This window comes from Mesoplodon densirostris, chromosome X, assembly GCF_025265405.1.
Source record: "Mesoplodon densirostris isolate mMesDen1 chromosome X, mMesDen1 primary haplotype, whole genome shotgun sequence".
Classification (NCBI taxonomy): Eukaryota; Metazoa; Chordata; class Mammalia; order Artiodactyla; family Ziphiidae; genus Mesoplodon; species Mesoplodon densirostris.
Window position 1 is genome coordinate 48,749,671 of NC_082681.1, and position 24,900 is coordinate 48,774,570.

The 24,900-nt window shown below is 41.4% G+C and overlaps 1 protein-coding gene across 1 annotated transcript; it reads right to left on the reverse strand.

Annotated features, from left to right (window-relative positions):
- Positions 1-12,297: 12,297 nt before the first annotated feature.
- Positions 12,298-12,900, reverse strand: LOC132482660 (transcription elongation factor A protein-like 3). Its single transcript, XM_060087973.1, has one exon. It carries the CDS (start codon positions 12,898-12,900, stop codon positions 12,298-12,300), a length of 603 nt encoding a protein of 200 aa, XP_059943956.1.
- Positions 12,901-24,900: the final 12,000 nt, after the last annotated feature.

Here is a 24,900-nt window from a genome sequence, read left to right on the forward strand (position 1 = left end):
TAGAAAACTTTGTTCACTAAAAGGTTAAGTGGTGGGCTTCCCTGGTGGCGCAGTGGTTGAGAGTCCACCTGCCGATGCAGGGGACACGGGTTCGTGCCCTAGTCCGGGAAGATCCCACATGCCGTGGAGCGGCTGGGCCTGTGAGCCATGGCTGCTGATCCTGCACGTCCAGAGCCTCTGATCCGCAACGGGAGAGGCCACAACAGTGAGAGGCCCGCATACCGCAAAACAAAACAAAACAAAACCAAAAAATGGTTAACAGTGGTTTTATGAGTTGTGAGATTGTGGGTGATTTATTTTCTTTGTTTTCTTTCTACTCATCTGTTTAATTTTTCCCAAGGAACACAGATTACTATTCTTGTAAAGAAATGCTAAAATATAAAAAAGGAAAGCAATACATAAAAAGCAATACAAAGAACTGTTTACTGAGTTTATGAAGGCAGTGGAGACACTAAATTCTTGTTGTCAGAACTTAAAATGTTATGTAAAACTCACATTACTTCTGGACTCGTATCTGGAGGAATCAACTTGGCAGTTATAACAGATCAATTGCTATAAAGAGCAGTCTTGTCATCTCTGAAATGGGGATAATAATTGCCTCACAGGATTGTGGAATGGATTAGATGAGGTACTGAGTATGTAAGCTGTGTTAGGCTGGCTTCTACCTTTTCCCCTATACTAGCAGGACCAGGACCCCATCAGACACTTGGAAGAGGGTTGATGTACATCTCACCTATGTCCAGGAATAAGTTCCAGGAAGCCAAAAGGTGGGTACAAACCTCCCCTGGGTATTGCCATGTCTGCTGGGCACTGTGCCACTTCTCATGAGTCCTCCATCTTCTTAAGGTCCTCACTGCTGCTGATGGACTGATGTCCTCAAGACGACAAAGCTCAATTGATTTCCCTGGAGTCCCCAGTGAGCCCTAAACCTGCCCCACACCATGACACTGATCAAAATGAGGATAAAGCCCTTTTCTTCACTTTAGAGTTATACTTATCCAAGTGGTAATACCTCAGTGCTCCTTTGGTCACTAATGAATTTTAGATTTTACATACAGCCATCTTTCCATCAGATTCAGATATGGGAAGCTGGGATAAAATTTGAGTCATGCACACTGTGCTTTTCTCATCTGTTAGTACCTTCTCTGCTCCATTCCTTTTTCCTTAGAGGAAATTATCTCCTAGGAGACTCCTGCTGGGTCCTGCATTACAAGGTTAGCACACCTACCCATACTTGTGATTTTTAGAGCATTGCTACTCAAATAGTGGTCCATGGACCAGCTGCATCAGCATCATCTAAGAGATAGAAATGCAGGATCTCAGGTCCCCATCCTAGACCTACTCATTCAGAATCTTCATTTAAACAAGATCTTCAGGTGATTCCTGTGCACTTTAAAGTTTGCAAAGCACTGGTTTATAAGGAAACTCTCCTTAGCCTCCCACTCCCACCATCATGTGAAATATGTGCCTAAAAGGATAAATACATGTGCTACATAAGATACATCCTACAGATTATTAAGTAAGCCTGTGTTTGTTGAACTGCAGTTCCACATCCCCAACAGTAGTAGAACCTGAAACAAATTCAATGAGTCAATACCTGAAATTGTTTAATGAAGTAGGGTAGAATAGCTTTGGTTAGAGCTAAACAGTAAATATCAAATTGTATCCCAGGTAGGTAGGGTGAGTATTGTTTTGTGAAATTTGTATTTTACTTATATATGTATGTATGTTTGTATACCTTGAGTTGTGATGAAAAATAAATTTCTGATTGTGGGCTAAATTTTTTAAAAATTGAGAAACACTGCTTTGGACTCTGCTTCTCAAAGCACAATTTGTCCTTTTTATCCTGGTACCTCTAATGCCTAGCACAGTGCCTGTCAAGTAATAGGTTCTTAATAAATTTGTAAATGATGATAGCTGAGTTAGGCATTCTTGCCTCAGATCATTCCAGGTCTAGATAAATAACTGTGGACTCTATTTCTCTAGCAGGGTTTACTTGCAGTTCCAAATGAAACGCCATGTAGAAGGGTTTGTACCACAAATTTAACCCTATCTCATTTCATTAATGCATGCATGTTTTTAAAGTGTGCAAATTTGCCACGATAAAATCACCAGAGGACTTTGTTGAAAATGTGAACTCCTTACCCCCACTTTGGATCCACTGAGTCGAGCGCTGGAATCTCCATTTTTAACAAGCTCCCTAGGTGATTCTGATTCACACTAAAAGCTAACGTCGGGCTTCCCTGGTGGCGCAGTGGTTGGGAGTCCGCCTGCCAATGCAGGGGACACGGGTTCGTTCCCCGGTCCGGGAGGATTGTTCCCCGGTCTGGGAGGATCCCACATGCCGTGAAGCAGCTGGGCCCGTGAGCCATGGCCACTGAGCCTGCACGTCCGGAGCCTGTGCTCCGAAACGGGAGAGGCCACAGTAGTGAGAGGCCCGCGTAAAAAAAATTTAAAAAAAAAAAGCTAATGTCCACTGACTTATATATTCATTATGATTGCAGTTGTATTAAGTGTAAACCCTAAGGTGAGCAGAAGAGTTGCAATGTTTATTTGGTGGGTGTGGGGGAGAGCTGAGGACCTTTGTAAGGTATAAAAATTTGGGAGTAAGAATCCATAAAGGCAAGGATTAATATATCTACTGAAGAGAACCTGAAACTGTTTTTAGAGCAAATCATGACTATAAACAAAGGCAAATGGAACGCATCTCATAGGATGGTATATTTCCTTCTTTAGATGCCATAACTATGACAGCTAAACAGTTCCATTGCTAAAGAAGACGCATGGGACCTCAAATGTCAAACCTTGCAAATCTGTAGTTTAGCACAGGGGGGGAAATGGATGCAATGTAGCAACAGCATTGAGGATATGCCTCACAGCCAAGAGCTGTCTCATACCCAGGGGTCTAAAGTGGCCAGATGCAAGCTCCAATTGCCTTCCCTCTCTATAAGAGCCCTGGAAATATGCACTTCTTTTGGAATAGGAACCACTGATGTGTTCACAGAGTACCTTAGAACCAGAGAGCACAAAATGGAGTCTCAGCCCAGGATTCTCTTGCAGTGATGGTTATGTAGGCATATTCTTGCTATGTTGTAGCTCTTCAACAGCAGAGCTCTTGGTGGGGATGTTCACCAAGACCAGGTGCAAATGATCAACCTTTTTGTTACCAATAAGCAAAGCTGACAGGCTGGTAAAAACCATCCAAACTCCTCGGACCAATGGTTCTAAAACAACACTCTTAGTATGTTTCATGCCTTTACCATGAGTCAGTAACTTACAGGTGCATTTCTTATTTTAGGAGACCAGCTTGGGCAAATCCCAGTCTTGCTGGAATTAACCCTCTAAAAACAATATGCCTTTTACCCTCCTCCTCACAGTATAATAACAGCTGAATAGGGGTACGCTTTCTCACTGCAGGCACAACTCCCAGTGAGTACTGCTAACATGACCCTCGCTAATTTGCTAGAAATCTCTCCATCTTCCCATTGGGATTCAGTCTCCACCCTCCTCCACCTGCTCTACATCCCAGGGAATCTAACCTGTATTGATTACATCAAAGGGCTCCCTTGTCCTTTGGGAGTAAGTGGTGGACAATGTGGTCAGGAACTTTACTTCCCAGCTTGTTCCCTGTAGTGTCACCAGATGCTGACTGAGTCTCTTCTCTAAAGTTTCCTGGGGGGTTGCCCTCTCCAAATAGGCTCTGTATCTCAAGCTTTCAGTAACCCCTCTTTCCCTTTGTCCCTCAGGCCTAGATAATCCTACCTTTACTAGCCATGGAGTATTGCACTACCCCTGTGGTTCTCCGGTACCCTTCCCAAATCTTTGTATATTGTACATTTTTAAAAAGTCTCAAATTTTCTAATGCATATGGGCTCCCTCTTTCCTGTCATGCACTTCTCAGATACAGTAATAGATACTAGAAGTTACCCCAGAAATTGGGTTACTAATTTGAGGAAGGAAAAATAAAGTCTTTGCGCTGGTGGTTGGAAGAGTAGGGGGCAGGTGTTAGGAGAGGTTCCTTGGTACATGGCATGTAGTAGTATCACACTTACCCAACACCACATGTGGCATAGAATGAAGTACAGGTGGAATCCAAAGTTTGGGGAATCAAACTGCTGTGTCATTTAAGCACTGTGTCAAAAATCATTATCCAAAAGGTTGTGGAGCTTCCCATGTTCATCTGATGGTCCTAAAGAATATGCATAGGAAAAAGGAAATTGAAAGCTATATAATACAACAGAAAACACAGGTAGAGTGCCAGAAAGCCTGCATGGCATGTTTGAAGAAGTTCCTCATCTTAGGGATGGAAAAAAAGCTGAAGACCAAGCTCAGGTCCTCATACTGTCACTGAGTTCCACTGCCAATTAAATGCCCTACCTGTTATGGATTTTACAATAAGGTAAAGACACTAGTAGGGAAAGAGTGGAGCCCTGATATATGGGATAGGGTATTTGTGCAGACATGCTCCAAGGCATTAAAAATCATTGGTGAGAGGGTCACGGACATCCTTGAAGATTTCTGTGGGCCTGTGCTCTGTAGGCTGGAGATGATGGTGGAGAATGCTGCAGTGGAATTGGGCTACTTGATCTTAATGTGAATGAAGGGATCTCAGAGTGCTAGAGGTCAGGTGACAGTGCTTAATCATACGTGACAAGGTGAGTGCAACTACTACAATGAGCCACAGGGATAAAATGGTAATTAGAGGATGTTTGACCCACAGGGATCTGTGGTGATGGCTAATCAGAGCATTCTTAAAAATGAAATAATTGGGCAGCCTATAGGATGCTGCCTGACATATTGAGGCAGAAAAAAATTCTAGGTCTGCTGTTTCCTAATTCGAGTTGCTGTAGTGGGGGTTTTCAACTTCTCATCCAACTGAGGGGAAGGCAGTTTACCTCTAAGGTAGGACCCAGCAGCCACTATACTATGAATCTTACATGAAATCTTTTCCAGTGGAACCTGCAGACACTTTTCAGGGTGACTGTGCCCTAGGGACATAGAAATACCAAGACCTCCTGGGAGTTACTAGCTAAAGGCTCTGAACTGGTGCTAATCTCTAGACTGAGGGAGAGAGAGAGGCAAAAGGATAGACAATACAGAAAAGATTGTGACAGTCTAATGGGATATGGTGGGGGAAAATCTAATGTATATACAACTGACCCTTGAACAACATGGGTTTGAACTGCTTGGTCCACTTATATGTGGAATTTTTTAAGAAATATACAAAAATATGTGTGTAGAACATTGTGTGCAGTATTTATATTGAAGTGGATAGTGTATTCTTACATAGGCATAAGGTGACTGATAAAATTAATAATGTGTTAGTTTTCTTACTGTTTTATAACTCTGCTTTCAAAGAATTACATTACTATACAATATACCTCTTTCTGTCTCTCTCACAATTGGAGAAACTGTGTATCAGCCTATCATCATCACAGACAGGTGTTTTTCTTTAATGTAATAATGTTTCAGTGCTGTATTATGAATATGACTGTAATACTATATGCCATAAGAATTTTATAATGGTTCATTCATTAGTGCCTAGGCTAAGCTACCGTGAAGCAATGGTATTGATTATACTATCCTACTATAAGGCAATCATATTACTGCTTCTTTGTTATCAGTGCATGAATCCTTATACCTGTAAATAAATATGAAGTTATTTTTCACATGATCTTTTCATTTTTGAAATCTAGTGTTAGTAATACATATAACAGCTACAGTGTTTTGCATCACATAAGACATTATTGATGTAGGCATTGACAGGCTATGTAAACAATGTAAACTTACAGTATTGATAAATACAATACAGTACTGTACATGTATTTTCTCTTCCTTATGATTTTCTTAATAACATTTTCTTTTCTCTAGCTTACTTTGTTGTAACAGTATATAACACATATAACACACAAAATATGTGTTAATCGACTCTTTATGTTATCAGTGAGGCTTCCATTCAACAGTAGACTATCAATAGTTAAGTTTTGAGGGAGCCAAAAGATGTACATGGATTTTCAACTGTGTAGGGGGCCAGCACCACTAAACCCTGCATTGTTCAAGGGTCAAATGTATAATCAAAGTCTCAGAAGAAGAGGGGATGAAATACTATGAAGAAATAATGGAAGATTGACTTCTGGCATGGCAGCATGAGGAGACCCACTGACCTGATCCCCAGTGAAAGTAGTAAAAATCATATTAAAAAAAAAAATCAACCATTAAAGGCCTTTGGAAATGGTCCTAAGGACAAACAGCACACGAAGAAATATCTGCTCAAGAAAATCTACACAAATTCAGTAAGAAAGCTAAAAGCCTCTAATATTTGAACCAAGACTGCTTCCTCCCCACTTTCCAAGTTCAGTGAGGTGGATACTCCATTCCAGACTTCCGTAGCCAAAACACAGGGCTCCCTTTCCCCCACATTCCAGCTGTGTGAGACACTGTCAGGTAATAAATGTCTTATTTTAAGCCACTAAATTTAAAGTAATTTGTTACATAGTAATAGAAAACTAATACAGATATTGACACTGAAAGTACCAAATACCTAAAAATGTGGAAGTGGCTTGGTAACTGGGCAGTGGGTGGAGGCTGGAAGAACTTTGAGGAACATTATTGCTTTGAACCACTTGTAAGTAAAAATATACACCTCATAGACCCTGCTAGCACAGGTCCAGAAGGATGTGAGGAGCCTGTTATTGGAAACTGGAGGCGTGATATCCTCATATGCAGTAGCAGAATGATTAGTGAAATTATCTCTGACAGTTCACTGGAAAGCAGCACTTGTAAGTGATAAACTTGGACATTTAGCTGAAGAGATTCCCAAGTAAATTGCTGAGGTATGGTCTGGTTTCTTCTTACTATTTATATTAAAAAGTAGCAGGAGAGAGACAAATTGAGGGAATATCTGTTAAACAAAAAGAAAATAGGACTTGATGATTTGGGAAATTCCTATTCTATTCAAATGGCAAAATACACTAAAATTAAGAGATACCTTCTGAAAGAATGACATAGAGAAAAAGTTGAGTGTGTAACTAGTATAATCTTTTGCTGAAACCTTCAAAAGTTAAAAAAGTCAGGGTACTCAGTCACACAAAGCTCATTTTTCAGCAAAGCCCGACAGCCTCTAGGAAGCTTAAGGGGTCTAGAGGTCAGAGACAAAGAAGTCAATAATTTGAAGTATGAGAATGATTTAATGTATCACTACTGGCTTGGTGATGGAGGCACCATGTGGTAAGGAATATGCACATCCTTTAGGAGCCTAAGGCATGCACACTCAGCCACCTCAGCAGGAGCCAAAGATAGAGAAACATGATCTCCGAGATAATTGTGTGTGTAGATTTTGTCCAGTGGAGTAAAACCCAGTGCAATTTATTCAAGAATTGCAAGGTTCTTAAGAAAATTATATCAATGGAAATATTGTCAGCTTGGAATGAAAGAGATAGAAGAGCACAAAATGAAAGCAGAATATCTGAACCCCCAAATTTTTCTGGTGGGAAGCTGCCTGATAAAGCTACTTAACTGGGAACACATGCTACCTTTAATTAAAAAGGAAGGATGAATCAGAGGACAGAACCAAGAGCTCAGAATACAGAGCTAAGAGTCAAGAGTCCAGAGCCATAAGCACAGAGGGTGAGGCTAAGAGCCACAGAGGACTATTCTCAGGCCTTGAAATCTAATAATGGAAGTCCAGCTCTTTTGGGATAGTGACTCCTTTTTATCTTCCATTTTCCCCATTTTCATCTATAACTGTTATCTTGTGCCTCTCCCAACATTATATGTTGGGAGTTTTGTGGGCAGAAAATTTGTGTCTTTAGTTTCATAGGTCCACAGAGGAGAGTAATATCTTTAGGAACTGCACTTAACAAATTATGCCCAAGATTCTCATCCACATCTGGTTTAGATAATTTAGATGATGAGATTTTGACTTCTGAGCCAACACTGTAATGGAATGAGATTCTTGGGAACCTTGGGAGAAGGTGAATGTATTTTGCATTTGGGAAGGACATGAATCTTTGGGGATCAGAAGGCAGACTGTGGTAGGCATAATTTTAAGATGGCCTACCAAATTACCAGCCAATAGTGTATATATACCTTCTTCAAGTTATTCAGTCAAACACTAATCCATATATTTCTGTGAAGTCATCTTGTAGATGTAATTAGGGTCTCAAATCAGTTGGCCTTAACATAGGAAGATTATCTAGGTGGGCCTTACCTAATCATATCATCCCTTTAAATAAGTGGTCTAGAGTTAGAGACAGAAAAGTCAGAGATAAGAAGCATGAGAAAGAGTCAATGTGCTATTGCTGGCTTGAGAATAGAGTGAGTCTCATGGTAAAGAATGCAGGTAGCCTCTACAAACTGAAAACAGCCTTACCACCAGCAAAAACGTGTACGACCACAATCCTACAGCTGCAAGGAACTGAATTCTGAAAACAACATAAATGAACTTGGAAGCAGATTTTTTCCCCAGAGTTACTAGAAGAGAACTTGGTTTGGCTGACATCTTGATGTTAACCTTGTGACACCCTGAGCAGAGAAAACACAACCATGGTGTGCCAGACTTCTGACCTACAGATGTGTGAGCTAATAAATGAGTGATCTGTTAAGCAGTTAAGTGTGTGGTAATTTGTTGTGCAAGAGTAAATGATTATATCTTGAGACATAAATATCTGTACCATCTGTGCCCTTTATGAGTGGCCATCTACAAACCTATTCCTCAGACTTCCTCATCATTAATTTTCCAATTTAATTATCTCCAAGTCCCTGACAAATCTTTCAATCATTGCACATGAACCAGAGTACATCCATACCTACCACCATGATGTCTTCACACAAAAATTCTACCCACTGGTATCATTTCTCTTTCCCACTATTTTCTGAGTCATTCCTGAGTGGGGCTATAGTGCAGCAGACATCCATTTGCACCTACTGTCAACACACCAAGAAGATACATCCATGAACTGGACCACCGTTGTATCCCTCTTTTTCTAACTGGTCTTGAGGAACTCCCCATGAGACAATATATGTTTTGAGAGAGAGAGAATGAAATAACAAGAGTAGGTCTGTAATTTACTTGTGCCTTCTTTACTTACTCAGGCCCAGTCTTTTAATCCATTTGCAATTAATGGTAGAAAGTTGGTGCTCACACCAAACTTTGTTATTCAAAAGACTATACAGAAACAAGTTCATAGTGGATGTCTCATTTGCGCAGAAAATTAAAACCTCATGATCAGATGTTAAGTCTTTACCAAGGGCTGGTAGCAAGCTACAAGCAATTTTCAAACAGAGACTAGTTGCCAACAGAAGAAGGCATGTTGTTTTCTCTAAAACACTAGGGTGTGTATTGTAATTCTACTACTGGGGCTTTCTAAGTCTTCATAGACTCTGTCTAGCAGGAATACAGTACAATCGGGTCTGCAGAGTCATGAAGCTGAAGTGTCAGAGAAACTTACCCTACAGCCTGGACCTACTGTAGATCTTTTTCTTGCTCTGGGCACCACTCAGAACTGGAAATCATAGGGAGTTCAAGCACAAAACCAACATGATATATGTTGTCTCTAAAACCCGAGGCCTTGATTCCCCCAGGCTAAGTAGAGAAAGACCATCTGCTGGTAGCTCAGCTGCTATCCCTCCAGGACAGCCCCTCACCCCTGGCCTCCCACCCTGGCAGGCATGCTTCTGTTCTTTTGTGAGGCTATGCTCCTGTGGCAACACAGAGCCCTTCACTGGGCCCTTTTACAGCACAGATTCCACAGTTGTTTAGTTTCACTTTGCAGAACCTGTCTTCTGGGCTTAAGAAATTCCACTTTCTCCAGCCCAGGAGCTCTCCTTGGTGCTGCTGAGTGTATATTTCTTTTACTAATGACAGCTCTAGCTGTGAATTTCAGTAGTTCCTATCCAGCCTGTGAAGCCCATGGCTTGCGGATCATTTTGGAATTGTAAGTAACCCCTGTTCGACAACTGAAGTTATTTTTCCAAGGTTATTTGTGTAGACAGAGGCTAAACTTGGAGAAAATTTTGAGTTCCTAAATTAGTCATTATTATTTACCCAGTGAATTAATTTCAAGACCTACTAATGCATGGGGGGAGGGGTAACTGCAGATTGACAAACATGGGTCTGTTTAATAATCTATGATGTGTATCTTATATGGGGCATATACTTATCCTTTCAGGCACATCCTTCATGTGAAGGTGGGAGTGGGGAGCCTAAAAAGAGTCTCCCTCTAATCCAGTGCTTCTCAAACTTCAGTGTGCATAGGAATCATCTGGGGATCTTGTTAAAATGAAGATTCCAACTCAGTAGGTCTGAGTAGGGCCTGGGACTCTGCATTTCTAATTAGCTCGCAGGTTATGCTGATGCAGCTGGTGTATTCACCACATATTCACTGATAAGGATCTAAAAATCAAATATGTTGATGGGTCTGCTGAACTGCTAATGCAGGGCCTGACAAGAGTTTCCTGGGAGAGAATTCAACCCAGGAAAGAGAGACTTCAGGTGAGATATTAACCTGTGAGAATAGCACAGTTTCTACCATGCAGGTATTTCCCCCCTGGTCTAACCTGCAACATCTGAATTTGGTAAGAAGGATGCTTATGTATGCAAAAACACGCAAACCAACAAAATACACATAAATGATCATTTTGCTTAAAGAGTCTGAAAGGTACTAGTCTCAAGTAGCACTAGGGGGATACTCACAGGTAACAGGGTAACCGTTAACTCTAAAGTGAAGAGAGGGCTTTATCCACACTTCTATAGAGGTCAAGTGTAGGTGGGCACTGACTCCAGAGAAATTGATATGGCTTTGGCACCTTACACCCTCCAGCTCATTACACAGTATCAGTAATGAGTACAGGACCCAGGAGAAGAGGCACAGTGCCCAGCAGACATGGCAGTATCCCAGAGAGAGTGGCACCTATCTCTCAGCTGCCTGAACTTGTTCCTGGACACAAGTGAGACCTCCCTCGGTTTTCCTCTAAGAGTCTGATTCCATCTACATACCTGCTACTGCATGAAAGTGGTATGGGAGCCATTCCTCCCCCAGGTATCTGGTGGGGGCTAGGTCACAACACATCTCATATATTCAGTGCCTCATTTGATCCACTTGGTAGTCCCATGAGGCAAATATTATCCCTATTTTACAGATGACAACACTGACCCTTACAACAGTGTGTCTGTTATAACTGCCAAGTTGATTCCTCTAGCTCTGGGTACCAGAGTTAATATGAGTTTTACCTATTATTGTACATTCTAACAATAGGAATATTGTGTCTTCATTGCTCTCAAAAACTCACTGAACAGTCCAATCACTTATCATGTATTGTTTTCTGGTCTTAGTTTTTTTTTCCCCCCAGTAAATTTATTTATTTATTTATTTATTTTTGGCTCCGTTGGGTCTTTGTTGCTGCACGCAGGCTTTCTCTAGTTGCAGCGAGCAGGGGTTACTCTTCTTTGCGGCATGCAGGCTTCTCATTGCAGTGGCTTCTCTTGTTGTGGAGCATGGGCTCTAGGCATGCAGGCTTCAGTAGTTGTGGATCGCAGGTTCTAGAGCACAGGCTCAGTAGTTCCGGCACATGGGCTTTGTTGCTCCACGGCATGTGGGATCTTCCCAGACCAAGGATTGAACCTGTGTCCCCTGCATTGGCAGGTGGATTCTTAACCACTGTGCCACCAGGGAAGTCCCTTAGTTTTATTTTAATGACTAACATAATGCATATAATTTAGGAAAAAGCAGAGATGAGTGAGCAAAGAAAAAAAAGATAAAGAATCACACATGGTGGGAGCCATAGGATGGTAAAGGACTCAGAGAAAGGATAGCAGTGCCCATTGACATGGTTACTACTAGGAGAAGACATGGGGATGGGCACATCTGCAGAGGAATGGCATGGAGGTGCCATCAGGTGACTGGACTTATTTTTGAGTGCAGATGTGACCTATTTTTGGCTACCATGCAAGAAAAAAGCATCACTTAATTTTTAGTTTTTTCTGTGCACAGATGCATTACACAAACATTTATACTTTTACAAAAATGGTTTGATACTATATATTCGATTCAGAAAACTTTTTTCTTTATTGTTGTTTTACAGTGTACCATGAACATCTCTTCCATGCACGTGGGTGAAAATCCCCTACTGAAACACAAAGAGCACTGTAGTTGGATCAAAAGGCTGCTGGTAATGACAGTGACACCTAAATCAAAGTATCAGCTTAAGGTTAAAGCACATAGCCTGGAAAATGCCTGCCAGGGAAAGCAGGGTCAGCGATATTCTCATCAGAGAAATCAGAATTGAAGGCCAAAGGCATTAAAGATATGGGATATCATGTAAGCCCCTCTGGCCTCTACCTCCGCCCCTCATTCCCCTGACACCTCGTTGCCCCCTTGGGGTGAATGGATCCTGTACATCTGTTTGCATCCAATGAAAACCACCCATTTTCTGTCTTTTCCTTAGCTCTTCCTGAGCCCTTGACATATCTGCACATTCTCTCATCATCTCCTCACTGCCCAGGTGCCTTTCCTGTAAGTTGTCCTGATAGTCCTTGGGGGAATCGACCGTCCCCCTGTCCGTTTTTCTTTTTGCTTTCCGGGGCACATAGTCTTCAGAGGGGCGGTTTTTGGCAGCCCACGGCTGACTCTCTGGCTTTGCCTGGGATTCCCGCTTGCCCTCACCGTGTGGTCTTCCCTCAGCTTCAGACTTGCCCTGCTTTTCTTGCTTCCCCTCGTCTTCTGGTTGTCCCTCGTCTTCTGGCCGTCCCTCATTCTGGAGCTCTCCCTCGTGTTCTGACTTCCCCTCCACTTCTTGCTTTTCTTCCTCATCTGACTTTCCTTCATTTTCAGGCTCTACTTCATTTTCTGGCTTTCCTTCGCTTTCCAGCTTTCCTTCATTTTCATTGCAGAGTTTTTCCATGTTGAGATGTCCCCTCGTTTTCCTGTCCTGGGGGATGGGATGGGGTGGGGTGGGGGAGAGCGACAAGAGAAGACAAAGAAACTGAGGGCTTGGGCGTGGAATGTAGGTCCGGATAGTACTGGCATCTCACCCTTGTCAGCGTTCCCCTGACCTGGCCCAGCCTAGTGAGCCTTCTGGCCACCCTTTACCCCACCATTCCTCCTGCACTGAGAGCCAACCATTTCCCTGGCAGGCCTTGCCACCTTGTACCATCCTTCAGCGTGGCAGAAAGTGTGTATATTACATACGGTGGGGGGATGGTCAGTGGGGCCCTCAAATTCTGCCCAAGCTGTGCCCTCCACATCCGGTCCCCAGCCCTGTGCCTGTCCAGTGCCTCTCGCTCCTTTCGCTGACCTGCAGGGATTCTGGACAGGTTCCTCCTCCTTTACTAGTCTTGCAGAGTGCTGGGAACAGACATGCAGACCTGTAGACAGACAGGAGACAGAGAGGGGCTGCAGGGTCAGTGGACTGAAGTCCCTTTCCCAAATCCGGGCCCTCCACATCCAACGGTTCCCCCCGATCTCCCCTGACCCCGCACCTCAGTCGCCAAATCTTTTTGTCAGGCCTCAGGATCAGACCAGGATGCTTTACAAACTGTTTGGGTCGCTGGGACCCCTCCCCGGCAGGCAACCCGCCCCGCCCCCACCCCTTTACGCGGAGATCAATATTTCCTCATAGGGGCAGAGTGTGAGAGGGGGGTTATTTCCAGAATTTGTCTACGTTTCACGGTCGCACTGCTTCCCCCCGTCCCCCCGACCCCATTTCAGGCTCGAAAATGGATGGAGGGCGCAGAGGAGGGGCGTCGAAGAGGCGGCAGGGCCGGTTGCAGGGTCCTCCCTCCCCACCTGCCCACGCCGCGCCCCGTGCCCCTCCTCACCCATCTCGGGACCCCTTCCCCTCTCCCCGCTGCTCCCGGATCCTAGTCCCATCCGCTTCCACCCCCACCCGGGCCGCCAGCAGCGCCCACCTTCACACTGACCTGCAGCGCCCGGGCCGGGCCTGCGCCTCCTCTAGCTCACCTAAGCCCGCTCGCCCCTCGCCCGCCACCCGGGCAGCTCCGGGAGCTGGTTCCGCGCGGTCGACGGGAGCGACGGCGCTGGGACCAGATTGCAGGGTGCCCGGCCAGTCACGTGAGCGCCACGTCACCAGAGCTCGGTCTCCCCCCCGCCCCATCCCAGAGGGACCGGACAGCTGAGGACTGTGTGGGGGCGGGGTGGTTGGAGAAGGAGGAGTTACCGACAGAGCAGGTGGGGGGAGGCTTCCTGACTGCAGGTGCTTTACCTGGCGCCTCTCAGGTCCTCGCTCAGCATCCCTCTGAGATGCCCTTCATCCCCAGTTGTGACAGCTGATCACAGGGAGGGTACCCGACTTCTCCAAGAGCGCTCCACACGGAGCCCCACAGCCCGCTTTCAAGACCAACTCTGCCTGACTCCAGAGCCCTGGTGGTGGTGCCAGCCAGGAAGCTGCGCTGCCACCTTGAGTAGCAGCTATGTCCTGAGCCTCTGCTCTTCTCCGGTCCATGTTTTCTCTCTCCCTGGCTGATCTCTGTTCATTTCCCTCTTAACACAGATGATTTCCAAATCTACATATCCAGGTTATTCCCTCCCCTGAGTCTCAGACCTTCTTTGCCAACTGTCTATTGGACGCCACCGCCTGAATGTCCCTGAGGGACCTCAAAATCTATAACCCCAAACTGATTTTACCAACTTCCTTCTCGCCTTCTCTGTTCACTTCTCTCCACACTGGAAACTTGCACTCCAACGTTTAACCTATTCTCATCTAGAGAGAATGTCAGACTGCTAAAAAGTTAAAAAAGAAAAAAGGAAAAAAGGTTGCATTAAAACATTTAAGCCAGGAGGGAAGGGATGTGGGAACAGATGTGTATGTATGACTGATTCACTTTGTTATAAAGCAGAAACTAATTAAAAATAAAATAAAATAAAATAAAATAAAATGCCCTAAAAAAACATTTAAGCCAGGTTACACTTGCATATCCCGATAATGGGGAGCTCACTACCTCTTAGAGTTCTGTACAATCATCCTTTGACTGAGTTAAACCTGTTTCCTTAGTATTTCCATCCCAATTTTACCCTCCAAGAAAAAAAGAAAGAAAGAACTTGTGTAGACCATTCATGTTACTGAGGATAGCCTTTCGTAAATTGAGAGCATCTCTTCTGGGATGGAACAGCAAATCCCTCCACAGCTCTACCCTCAATTCCTCACCTGTGTGAGTAGCCCACACAATGTCAGACATCAAGTCATGCAACATATCACAGAATGGGTGGGATGTACTTTTAGCATGTCAGTGAAGTCAGCTGTATATAGTGCCTGGCAAAGTGTAGGCTCCCTCTGCTTTTGTGGTCACTGTTATTATTATTTTCATTGTTATTGTTATTAGGAATAGTACTGTTGTATTTTTTAATAGTGTTGTATTATTAAAGCTTCTTTTGCTTGAACATCAAAAAAAATTTAAAAATATGGACCACAGATGCACAGATGCATCGTGTAACCCATGTTTGTCCCTCTTACTTCTCTTCCATTCCCTTTCTTTTTATTTTCCTCTTTCACATTTGTGAAACCACCACCCAACCCAAGACTAGAAAACTGCCAATAGTGTAGCTTCTACAGTGTTGTCACAGACACACACACACAAACACACACAGGGTATACGTGTTTCTGAGTGTTCATATGTGTAACTATGGGACACCACCGTTTCTATTTTGATTTGCAAAATACCACATCTTGCTTACACAATTATTATTTACATGTGTGACACAACCAATTCTGATTATATTTCTGATGCATGTGTTTCTTAATTTAGTAAAGCATTTATCTTCCTGCAACATTTTGTTCCACCAAAATGTGTATTCTCATTAACACATTAACACCACATAACAAGTAATTTTATCCTCAAAGTTGAATTTATTAACTGAATTCACAATGCCATTAATAACAAGGCTACATGTTTCCCTTTCATCAATAATACAAAAAATGCATTATTATTGTATTATTATTCCATTAATTTGATGAAAGTAATATCAAATCACTGTTGCTAGTAACTGATTTTCTTTGTAATCATCTGTTGATGCTGATTTTAAACTATCATCAATAATTCTTTCCTAAGTTCTTTTGCTAACAGAGCCAACATATTAGGAGCTATCGCTTCTACTTTTGAACATGCACACAAAAACTTGGGATTCAAAATTTGAATAATTAAATGAGAAGAAAAATAATTTCTTCTAAATTAGTAGTTCTGTTCATAGAATGAGAAGTCAACACAACTTCTGCATCTGTATGTACTCAATTGACATATTCTTTTTAAAATAACTACTACCTTCTGAAGTAGATGCGAATGTTTCTTTAGCAGGTTTGTAGATTTGGGTTTTCTTGAGGTCAATAATATCACCACAGTCCCCTTGGTGCATAGTAAATGTCAGCAAACATTTTGTGGGAGTTAAATGTTTATCACCAAAGAAAACAGAATTTGTTACTTAATTTTTTATTCAATCTTGTTCAAAGATTGAAGAAACCATTTCCAACAATAAAATAAATATAGATGTAGATTTACACTGCATAATAAATGACAAAACCACTGTACCAAGGATGTTCAAGCTCCATGGCAGCACAGCTCAGCTTTTACTTCCCTCACATATTTCTCATACATTTTTATGCATTTTAAATGTCCTTGGCATGGTCATGGCCTAACTAGCTAATCACATATAACCAGTAGAGGTAGCAGCATCAAATGCTTTTGTCACTACCACTCAAGACAAAGAGGGGCTCGCTCTCCAGCTGCTCCTGTGTGAGCTTACTTCATTTTAACAGTGAATACCCTGTATGTTGTCCTTGAAAGGGATGTGTTAATTATGTTGAATTAGAAAAGAGACTTTGCAAATGTGATTAAGTTAAGAATTTTGAGACAAGAAAAATATCCCGGATTATCCAGGTAGGCCTTAAATACGATTACAAGTGTCCTTATAAGAGGGAGATAGAGGGAGATTTTACTACAGAAGAAGGCAATGTGACAGCTGAAGCAAGGTGCTAAATTGCTGGCTTCAAAGATGAAGTAAGGAGCCATGAGCCAAGGGATGCAAGGAATGCAGCTCTATAAACTAGAAAAGGCAAGAAAATGGATTCTCCTCTAGAGCCTCCAGAGGGAACACAGCCCTGCCAATAAACTTGATCTTAGCCCAGTAAAACTGATTTTGAGCTTTTGACTTCTGCAGCTGTAAGATAATAAATGTGTATTGTTTTAAGCCTTCAAGTTTGTGGTTATTTTTTTACAGCAACATTAGGAAACTAATACAAGTAAACAAGGTCTCCTAAACCTATTCTGGCTTACTTTTGTAACAAGAAAGAACAACTCTTACTCTATCCTGAAACTATTTTAGCTCTTACCTTTGTATTCTGCTGTTAGTTGCCTTTGCTTAGTCATGCTAGCTCTGCACATAACCACATTAATCATTGAAGGAATTTTGCCTGCAACTTGGGGTGTAGGTGATAGCTCCCTTTTGAAAAAACTCTACCTCCCCCCAAGGTGATAAGAAACAAGAACAAGAAAAATTAACGTTTGTCTTATCTAGTTCTGCAGGAACTTCTTGACCAGACCTGATTAACTTCAATGTGAGTCAACCAACCAAGAACAAAGAAGTTTCATAACCTCCCTCAGACCACCACCCATGCACAGCTGCTTAAGGCTATTCCTCACCACCTGACCTCACCTCCTCCTGCTTCTCCTTTTGCTAACATAAAAGAAGCTTGAATTCTACCCCAAATTAACATGGTTCTTTAGGACATTAGTCTGCCATCTTCTCAGTTTGCTGGCTTTCCGAATAAAGTCGATTTTCCCTGCCCCAACACCTTGTCTCTCGATTTATTGGCCTGACTTGTGGCAAGTGGTGTGAGCTTGGACTCAGTAACACTTTAATGTAAATATCAGCAATAATAATACATTGTTTAACAATGAAGATTTTTGGACAAATGTTAAACTATATGGGATGCCAGGTCAACAGGCAACCCTTCTGTTCAGGGCAGATCAGGAAGTATTTTTATCCTAGAGAGTAGGTAGTTCATGTGAAGCCACAAGCCCCACTGCCTGGCACATAGCAAGTGTTCAATTGGGGGTGAGTTTTCTTAGTTTCCTAAATTAGAAAAACCATGCCTTTTTAAAACCTATTTTTAGACAATTGTAGATTTACAGGTACTTGTAAGAGACAATAGAGAGAGATGTCTTATGCCCCTTACCCATTTTCCCTCAATGGTAACTTGTGTAGGTACAATAAAATATCACAAACAGAAAACTGACATTGATATGATGAAATAAAATTCATAGTTTAAGGTAAGACAAGAAAAATTTAAACATAAAAATTTTTCTCCACTTCTTTGGTCCCCCTCCCTCTCCTCTAGTGTGCATTGTGCATCTGCGTTATGCATTGACCACACCTCCCCAACAGCAGAAATACCTGCTCAACCACAAAGGACAATTTTTCTTTTTCTGATGCCAGCCATGTAACTCCTTAGAAGATAACATTCCTTTCTTAATCATGTAAGGGGTCACAATGACCCACCATTCACCTTGTACATACAAACATCTTTGGTGAACTTTATGTACAATGCCAATATATCACTTCCCTTAAAGATAGTGACTGGTGAAGAATAGGCTGGTCATATGACCTGGGGAGATACTGGGTGCCCCACTTAATGGAAGGTCTTAGCTTAAACACTTACTTATGACCTTACTAATGTTACTATGTATATTATTTGTATTCTGCCTATTTTATGATTTTTTTTCTTGCATTACCAAATGTGTGACTGAGCCTCCAATAAAAATAATGAAGACTAGGAGACTTGAAACAATTGACCAAATATGTAATTCTATATGAGAGTAATGATTGTAATAGTGTAACTCTAGATACATGAAGAAGCAACAAGAGGGAATCTTTTCCTGGACCATAACAAACTAGTAAGACATGCGGTCTAGAGAGTTTTAGCTACTGTTAATAGGGCTTAGTCCAGTAATAGCACATTGAGTGGCCTGTCAACGAAATCCTGGAGTGACCTGGGAATGAGCATTTCTAACACCATGGGACAAAATGGTCATGAAATGTCTCCCAACCCTTGGTCATATTTATGACTATGAGGGAGCTGTGCCAACTAAAGAAGGTTGCTTACCATGAGGCTCTACAAGTCTCTGACCTTCAACACACCCTGAAAGGAGTTCGGGGTGGAGATCAGGAATGAGGCACTCTGTGCTCTGGGAAAAGTGGCAGAACTGGCCTTCAGATAGCTAGATATTTTCAGGAGAAAAATTTTATGAATCCAGTTTCTTGCATCTTCTCATACTTAGAAAAGCACTAAAACCATTAACTAAGATATCTGTCCCTTGCGAATAACAGTAAACTTCTACCAAGATGTGTGCTTGATTGTACATACCTCTTCTCTAAAATCACATATATACTGGTCTCCCTTTTACCTCTTTGGAACAGTACCCAGTGCTTTCTGAAAGACTGTCTCCTGGGTTGTAATCCTCAGGTTGGCTTGAATTAATTTTCCATTTCTTTCTTAGATTGACTGTTGATTAATTTTTTTGTCAACAGATATAACCCACCAACCTTTTTCAGATTTCACCATTTTACATGCACTCATTTCTGTGTGAGTGTGTGTATTTAGTTATATGACATTTTATCATATGTGCTTTCCCAGATGGGATCTCATAAACCCCTACATCTATCTGGGATGTTATCCAAAAAACAACCAGCACAGGGGAGATTACTTACCCAAGACCCTATGGTGTGCCTGGCCCCCAGTGTTCTATTGCAATGCTCCACTGCAAAGCCTCTTCTTTATGGATCACATTGCACAAATTATTCTTGAGAAAATAACATGGAATTAAAAAGTAGGATGGGGAAATATATGAAATAAAATGGGATGGCATGATTTTCTTTTGCAAACCCTACGGAACTGGCCCAGTGATTGTTTTTCTTTTTTCTAAATTATCAGAGAGATCACATCCATACATAGAAATGACACTTAAGTTAATACTTAATGGAAACTTGTACATTTTCTTAATTAACATTTCCACATGATTAACATGTAATCATGCTATTTGGATTATGTCAAAGGAGTTTTCTTTAAAGGAAGGATGGATGTGAGAAAGGAAGGGAACTAACGTCTGTTGAGTACCAAATAACTGTATGCTGTGTATGACACTTTAAATATTTTGCTTTTTTGTTTCTCACATTAATTGTCTGATATAGATAAAATTATTCCCATTTTACAAATGGGAAGAAGAAAACTCAGAAACATAGGCAATTTTTAAACATCTTCCCATAGGTATAGTGATCACAGAAAAAAACTAACTCTGAGCCAGTAGTTCTCCTCAAATAACACACTGAATCCTTTTTATTTTGTGGTCATGCGGTACTTTGGGATAAGTGTTTTGAAATGTGTATGTTCTTTTTTTGGTGTGTGTGGCTGCGTTGGGTCTTTGTTACTGCATGCAGGCTTTGTCTAGTTGTGGCGAGTGGGAGCTACTCTTCTTTGCAGTGCATGGCCTTCCCACTGCGGTAGCTTCTCTTGTTGCAGAGCATGAGCTCTAGGCCCACAGGCTTTAGTAGCTGTGGCTCACGGGCTCTAGAGCACATGCTCAGTAGTTGTGGTGCATGGGTTTAGTTGCTCCACAGCATGTAGGATCTTCCCGGACCAGGGATTGAACCCCAGTCACCTGCATTGGCAGGCAGATTCTTATCCACTGCGCCAGCAGGGAAGCCCAAAATGTGTATGTTCTTGTTGATAATTCATGCATGTATGGATGGATACTAATACTTTTCTTTCTTCAAGTGGTCATTTCCAATAAATATAAGCATCTAGATCTCAGAAGAAAGATCTGGGATATGAATTTTGGCTGTAGTGTCTGGCAAATAATAAACACCCAATAAATATTTGTTGATATAATAAATATATGTATCAGTGAAAGATATTAGCCATAATTCCTTAACAGCCCCTATAACAAAATAGCAAAATGGACAAAATTTGTAAACAGTGCACAGATGACAAAATGTAGCTGGTCAATAGCTACAAGAAAAAGTTCAAACTTACTAATAATTTAAGGAATGCAAATAAAAGCATCTAAGTAAATTTTATCACCTATCATCTGACAAAAATTAAGTATAGAAAGAAGCCCCAAAAATGGACCAAAATTTACACAAGAAGAATTTTAACATTGGCTCTGTATGTGTGTGGAGAGAGAGAGAGAGAGAGAGAGAGAGAGAGAGAGAGAGAGAGAGAGAGAGAGACTCAATTTCAATACAAATCAAAGAAATAGAAGCACACTTATCAATTAGACAGGAGTTTAAATATTCTGGTGACACCAGGAATAGAAATGAAGTGAAGAAATGAGAATTCTCATATACTTTTTGAGAGAGTTTGAATTATTGAAATAAAATCCCAGGGAATATATGTGTAAGCATGTAATATAGGGAAATTTTCTCACATCTACAAGAATAGGCTGACAAAAGGATATTCGCTTCAGCATTGCCTGAAACAGAAAACAAAAAGGGGTGAAATAAGCATCCAAAAACCTTTGTCTGTCTGTCTGTCTATCTATCTATCTATCTCTCTACCTATCTATCTATTCCTTACTTAATAGATAATTTCAACTAGTTCATGATATCCATACAATTATGACTTGCCAAGTCCATATCTCACTCCTGATATCTGGGTAATATTATCTGACTTGCTCAGCAATTCATTCTTTTCCCTTTAAAATACACTTCAGAGAACTTTCCATTGATGAACGCACTTCATAATTTATTTAAATATTCTACTTCTTTATGAAAATTTAGATTGTTTCCGATTTTCTTTACCTCTACAGGACACAGCTATACTACATTACTTAAATTCCCTTGTAATTATGTGAAGGTCATGTGTAGCAAGAAGTTTTGGTGCCTCCTATCATATCTCCTTGGCATGCATCCACAGCTATTGTGGACAGTTGCCTGTGAGCTCACACTGATAGCAGCAGTGTCCTAATCAAGCAGGCCACTTTCATTCACCTTCTTGTATCAGATTCTTCTCATTCGACTCAAGCAACTCTCATAACCCCCACAGAAGCTCATCCTTGAATTGCAGGGGAATTAATGCCCTCCCTCACCCCCAGAGCAATCCTTAACCAAGAGAACATGGAGACATGGAGAGATAAATAAACCTTCCAGCCCTCCAACTTTTTAGCAGACAATTCTGGGAGACATATTGTATGCTTCTCAGAGGTCACAGCTAACCCTAGTCCCCATTACTTACCTACAACAGTAATGTTGACAATGCACCATTATATTGGCTTTAACTCTTTCTTGACTCAATTCTGGCTCTTAACTCTTTGTTGCTCCCTGGGATCACCTCTCAAATAAACTATCAGCACTCAAGTTCTGCTTTGGGGGGAACCCAAACTGAAACACGGAACAATGGAGTTCTATCCAATGGATGTGTACAGAAGTGATATTTGTCACTCCTACATCTGGCTTCTAAAAACCTCCCAAGCAATACTCCATGTCCTCACTCTCTGTCAGCAGAGAATTTGTCATAGAACTCTGAGTATCAAGGGACTGGCAAGGCTATAGGATGGAAGAACCTGGGTCCCTGTAACTCCCTTGCAGGAAAGACATCCATGAAAAAAACCTGACAAGTAACACCAGAGTTGGACTGTTTTATGAGAGAAGAATAAATTTCTATTATATTAAGTTAAAGAAAAATTAGCACTGTATGCTATACCATCTTGAAAAATACAATTGGTTACCATCTTTTTTCCCCCATTGGTAACAGTTTAGAAGTTATAAATCATTTGTCATTGTTTTCTCATAATGAGAGTGCAGGCATCCAGATGATGGGAGCAAATATCTCTCTGATTGGTCTTAAGTTCAAAGGTTTGGGGACAGATGTTCTCTTCTTTCTAGGGTGATTCACAAACTCATAAGAACTGTTCCACACTGTGCCTCTGAGCAGATCCTAATCCAGTTCCCCATGCTGGGAAGACAGACTTGCCTTTGACTCACCTGATGAGCTCAGTGAGAGATGGCACCAGGGCAGCAAGCTGTGGTGTTTGCCTAACAGCTGTTCCTGGACTGCTCTGTATGTTAATACATTTATAGGAAAACTCTGGTCCCATCCCACAGTCACCAGTGCAGACATCCTCAGAGCATGCATTACCCAGCAGCTACATCCACCAGGATTCCAGCTACCTGTTGCCTCCCTGAGAGGCAAAAATCCCAAAGGGACTAGCACTTCTTTGATACACAAGTACTCGTTTTTCTATTCACTAATAACTAAATGCATATTGAGCTTAAGACCCATAGTGTTCCATTAGAGGTATCTCATAAAATCTATAGAGGAAATAGGAGGGTAAGGAGGGAAATGAATATATGGGAAAATTCAAGGATTAAATCTGAGAAGAGATGGCTCATTAACATTAACTTTTAAACTTACTCAAGTTTCAAGGCATTGAAGATTAAAAAAAAAAACTCTCTTTGGACCCCTCATCCCCATTCAGCCACAAGATATCTCTCTCGCTTCACCTCCAATGTCTCTCTCTCTCTCTCTCTCTCTCTCTCTCTCTCTCTCTCTCTCTCTCCCTCTTCAAAGACATTTTCTGCATTCCCTGTTAACATTCTTCACTTCCAACTGACTCATTATCCCACTGCACTATGGATTCTGTCACATGCTCTCAAAATGGTCACAAAACACCTTTTTGTCACTAGGTTGAGATATTTTGCATAATATATTAACATACTTAGTGCTACTTTTAATGACCTCCTAAAATATGAATGTTTGTGCAGACTGCTCCTGTCACTTAACAAATCTTTGACAGTTTCCCAGGCTCTGAACATGAGGTTCTGGGTTCAAATCCAAGCTGTCCTGCTCCCTAAATATTCAGTCCTGGGTCAAGTCCTTATTTTCCCTGTCCCTCAGTTTTTCATCTATAAAATGAGGATTAACACCATATCTACCTTATAATGGTGATGTGATCGTTAAGTGACTCAATACATGAAAAGCACTCAACACATAAAAATTTTACTCATTTTAATTATTTTTCTCTATCTTTATCAGGCATTAGTATACCTACAATCCATATGGTATAGACTGATGTTTATTCACAGTCACTGACTTTGAGGAATGTTATTAGTGAGATAAGCATGTTACAAAACTAAACGTAAATGTGATCTTATATTCGTATATAACTCTATAAATGCATGCACACATGCATAACTATATAAATTCTTGCATAAGAAAACTACTAGAAGAATACAATGCAGATGAAAACATTAGTGGTTACTCTGGCTTGAATAGTATCCCCTGAAAAATGTATGCTGAAGTCTTAATTCCAACTATCTCAGAATGTGACCTTGTTTGGAAATAAGGTCTTTACAGAGGTAATCAAGTTAAAATGAGGTTATTAGGGTGGGCTCTAATCTGATATGACTGGTGTCTTCATAAAAAGGGGAAAGTTAGACACAGAGACACACACAGATAGAAGATAATATGAAGGGACAGAGGGAGAATGTCACATGAAGATGGAGGATTGGGAGTGGTGCATCTACAAGCCAAGAAACATCAGAGATTGCTTTCAAACTGCAGGGAACTAGGAAGAGGCAAGGATGAAGTCCTATAGGTTTCAGAGAGAGCATGGCCCATTGATACTTTGATTTGGACTTTTAGCCTCCAGAACCATGAGACAATAAACTTCTGTTTTTAAGCCACCTACTTTGTGGTACTATTTTAAGGCAGCCCTAGGAAACGAATACAGTGGGTATGCTTTAGATGGTATGCTTTGGGGTAAAGTTATTTTATTTCCTTTCTATGTTATATATTTTTACCTATAGTACACATTTATTGATCTTGCAGCAATACAAAATAATTAAATGGTATGGAAGCAAATATTTTCAGTTCTACCAACAGGAAACTCACTCAGCT

Excerpts from the sequence above, each read along its gene's own strand:
- LOC132482660 (XM_060087973.1), bottom strand. The coding sequence starts at position 12,900 with ATGGAAAAACTCTGCAATGAAAATGAAGGAAAGCTGGAAAGCGAAGGA.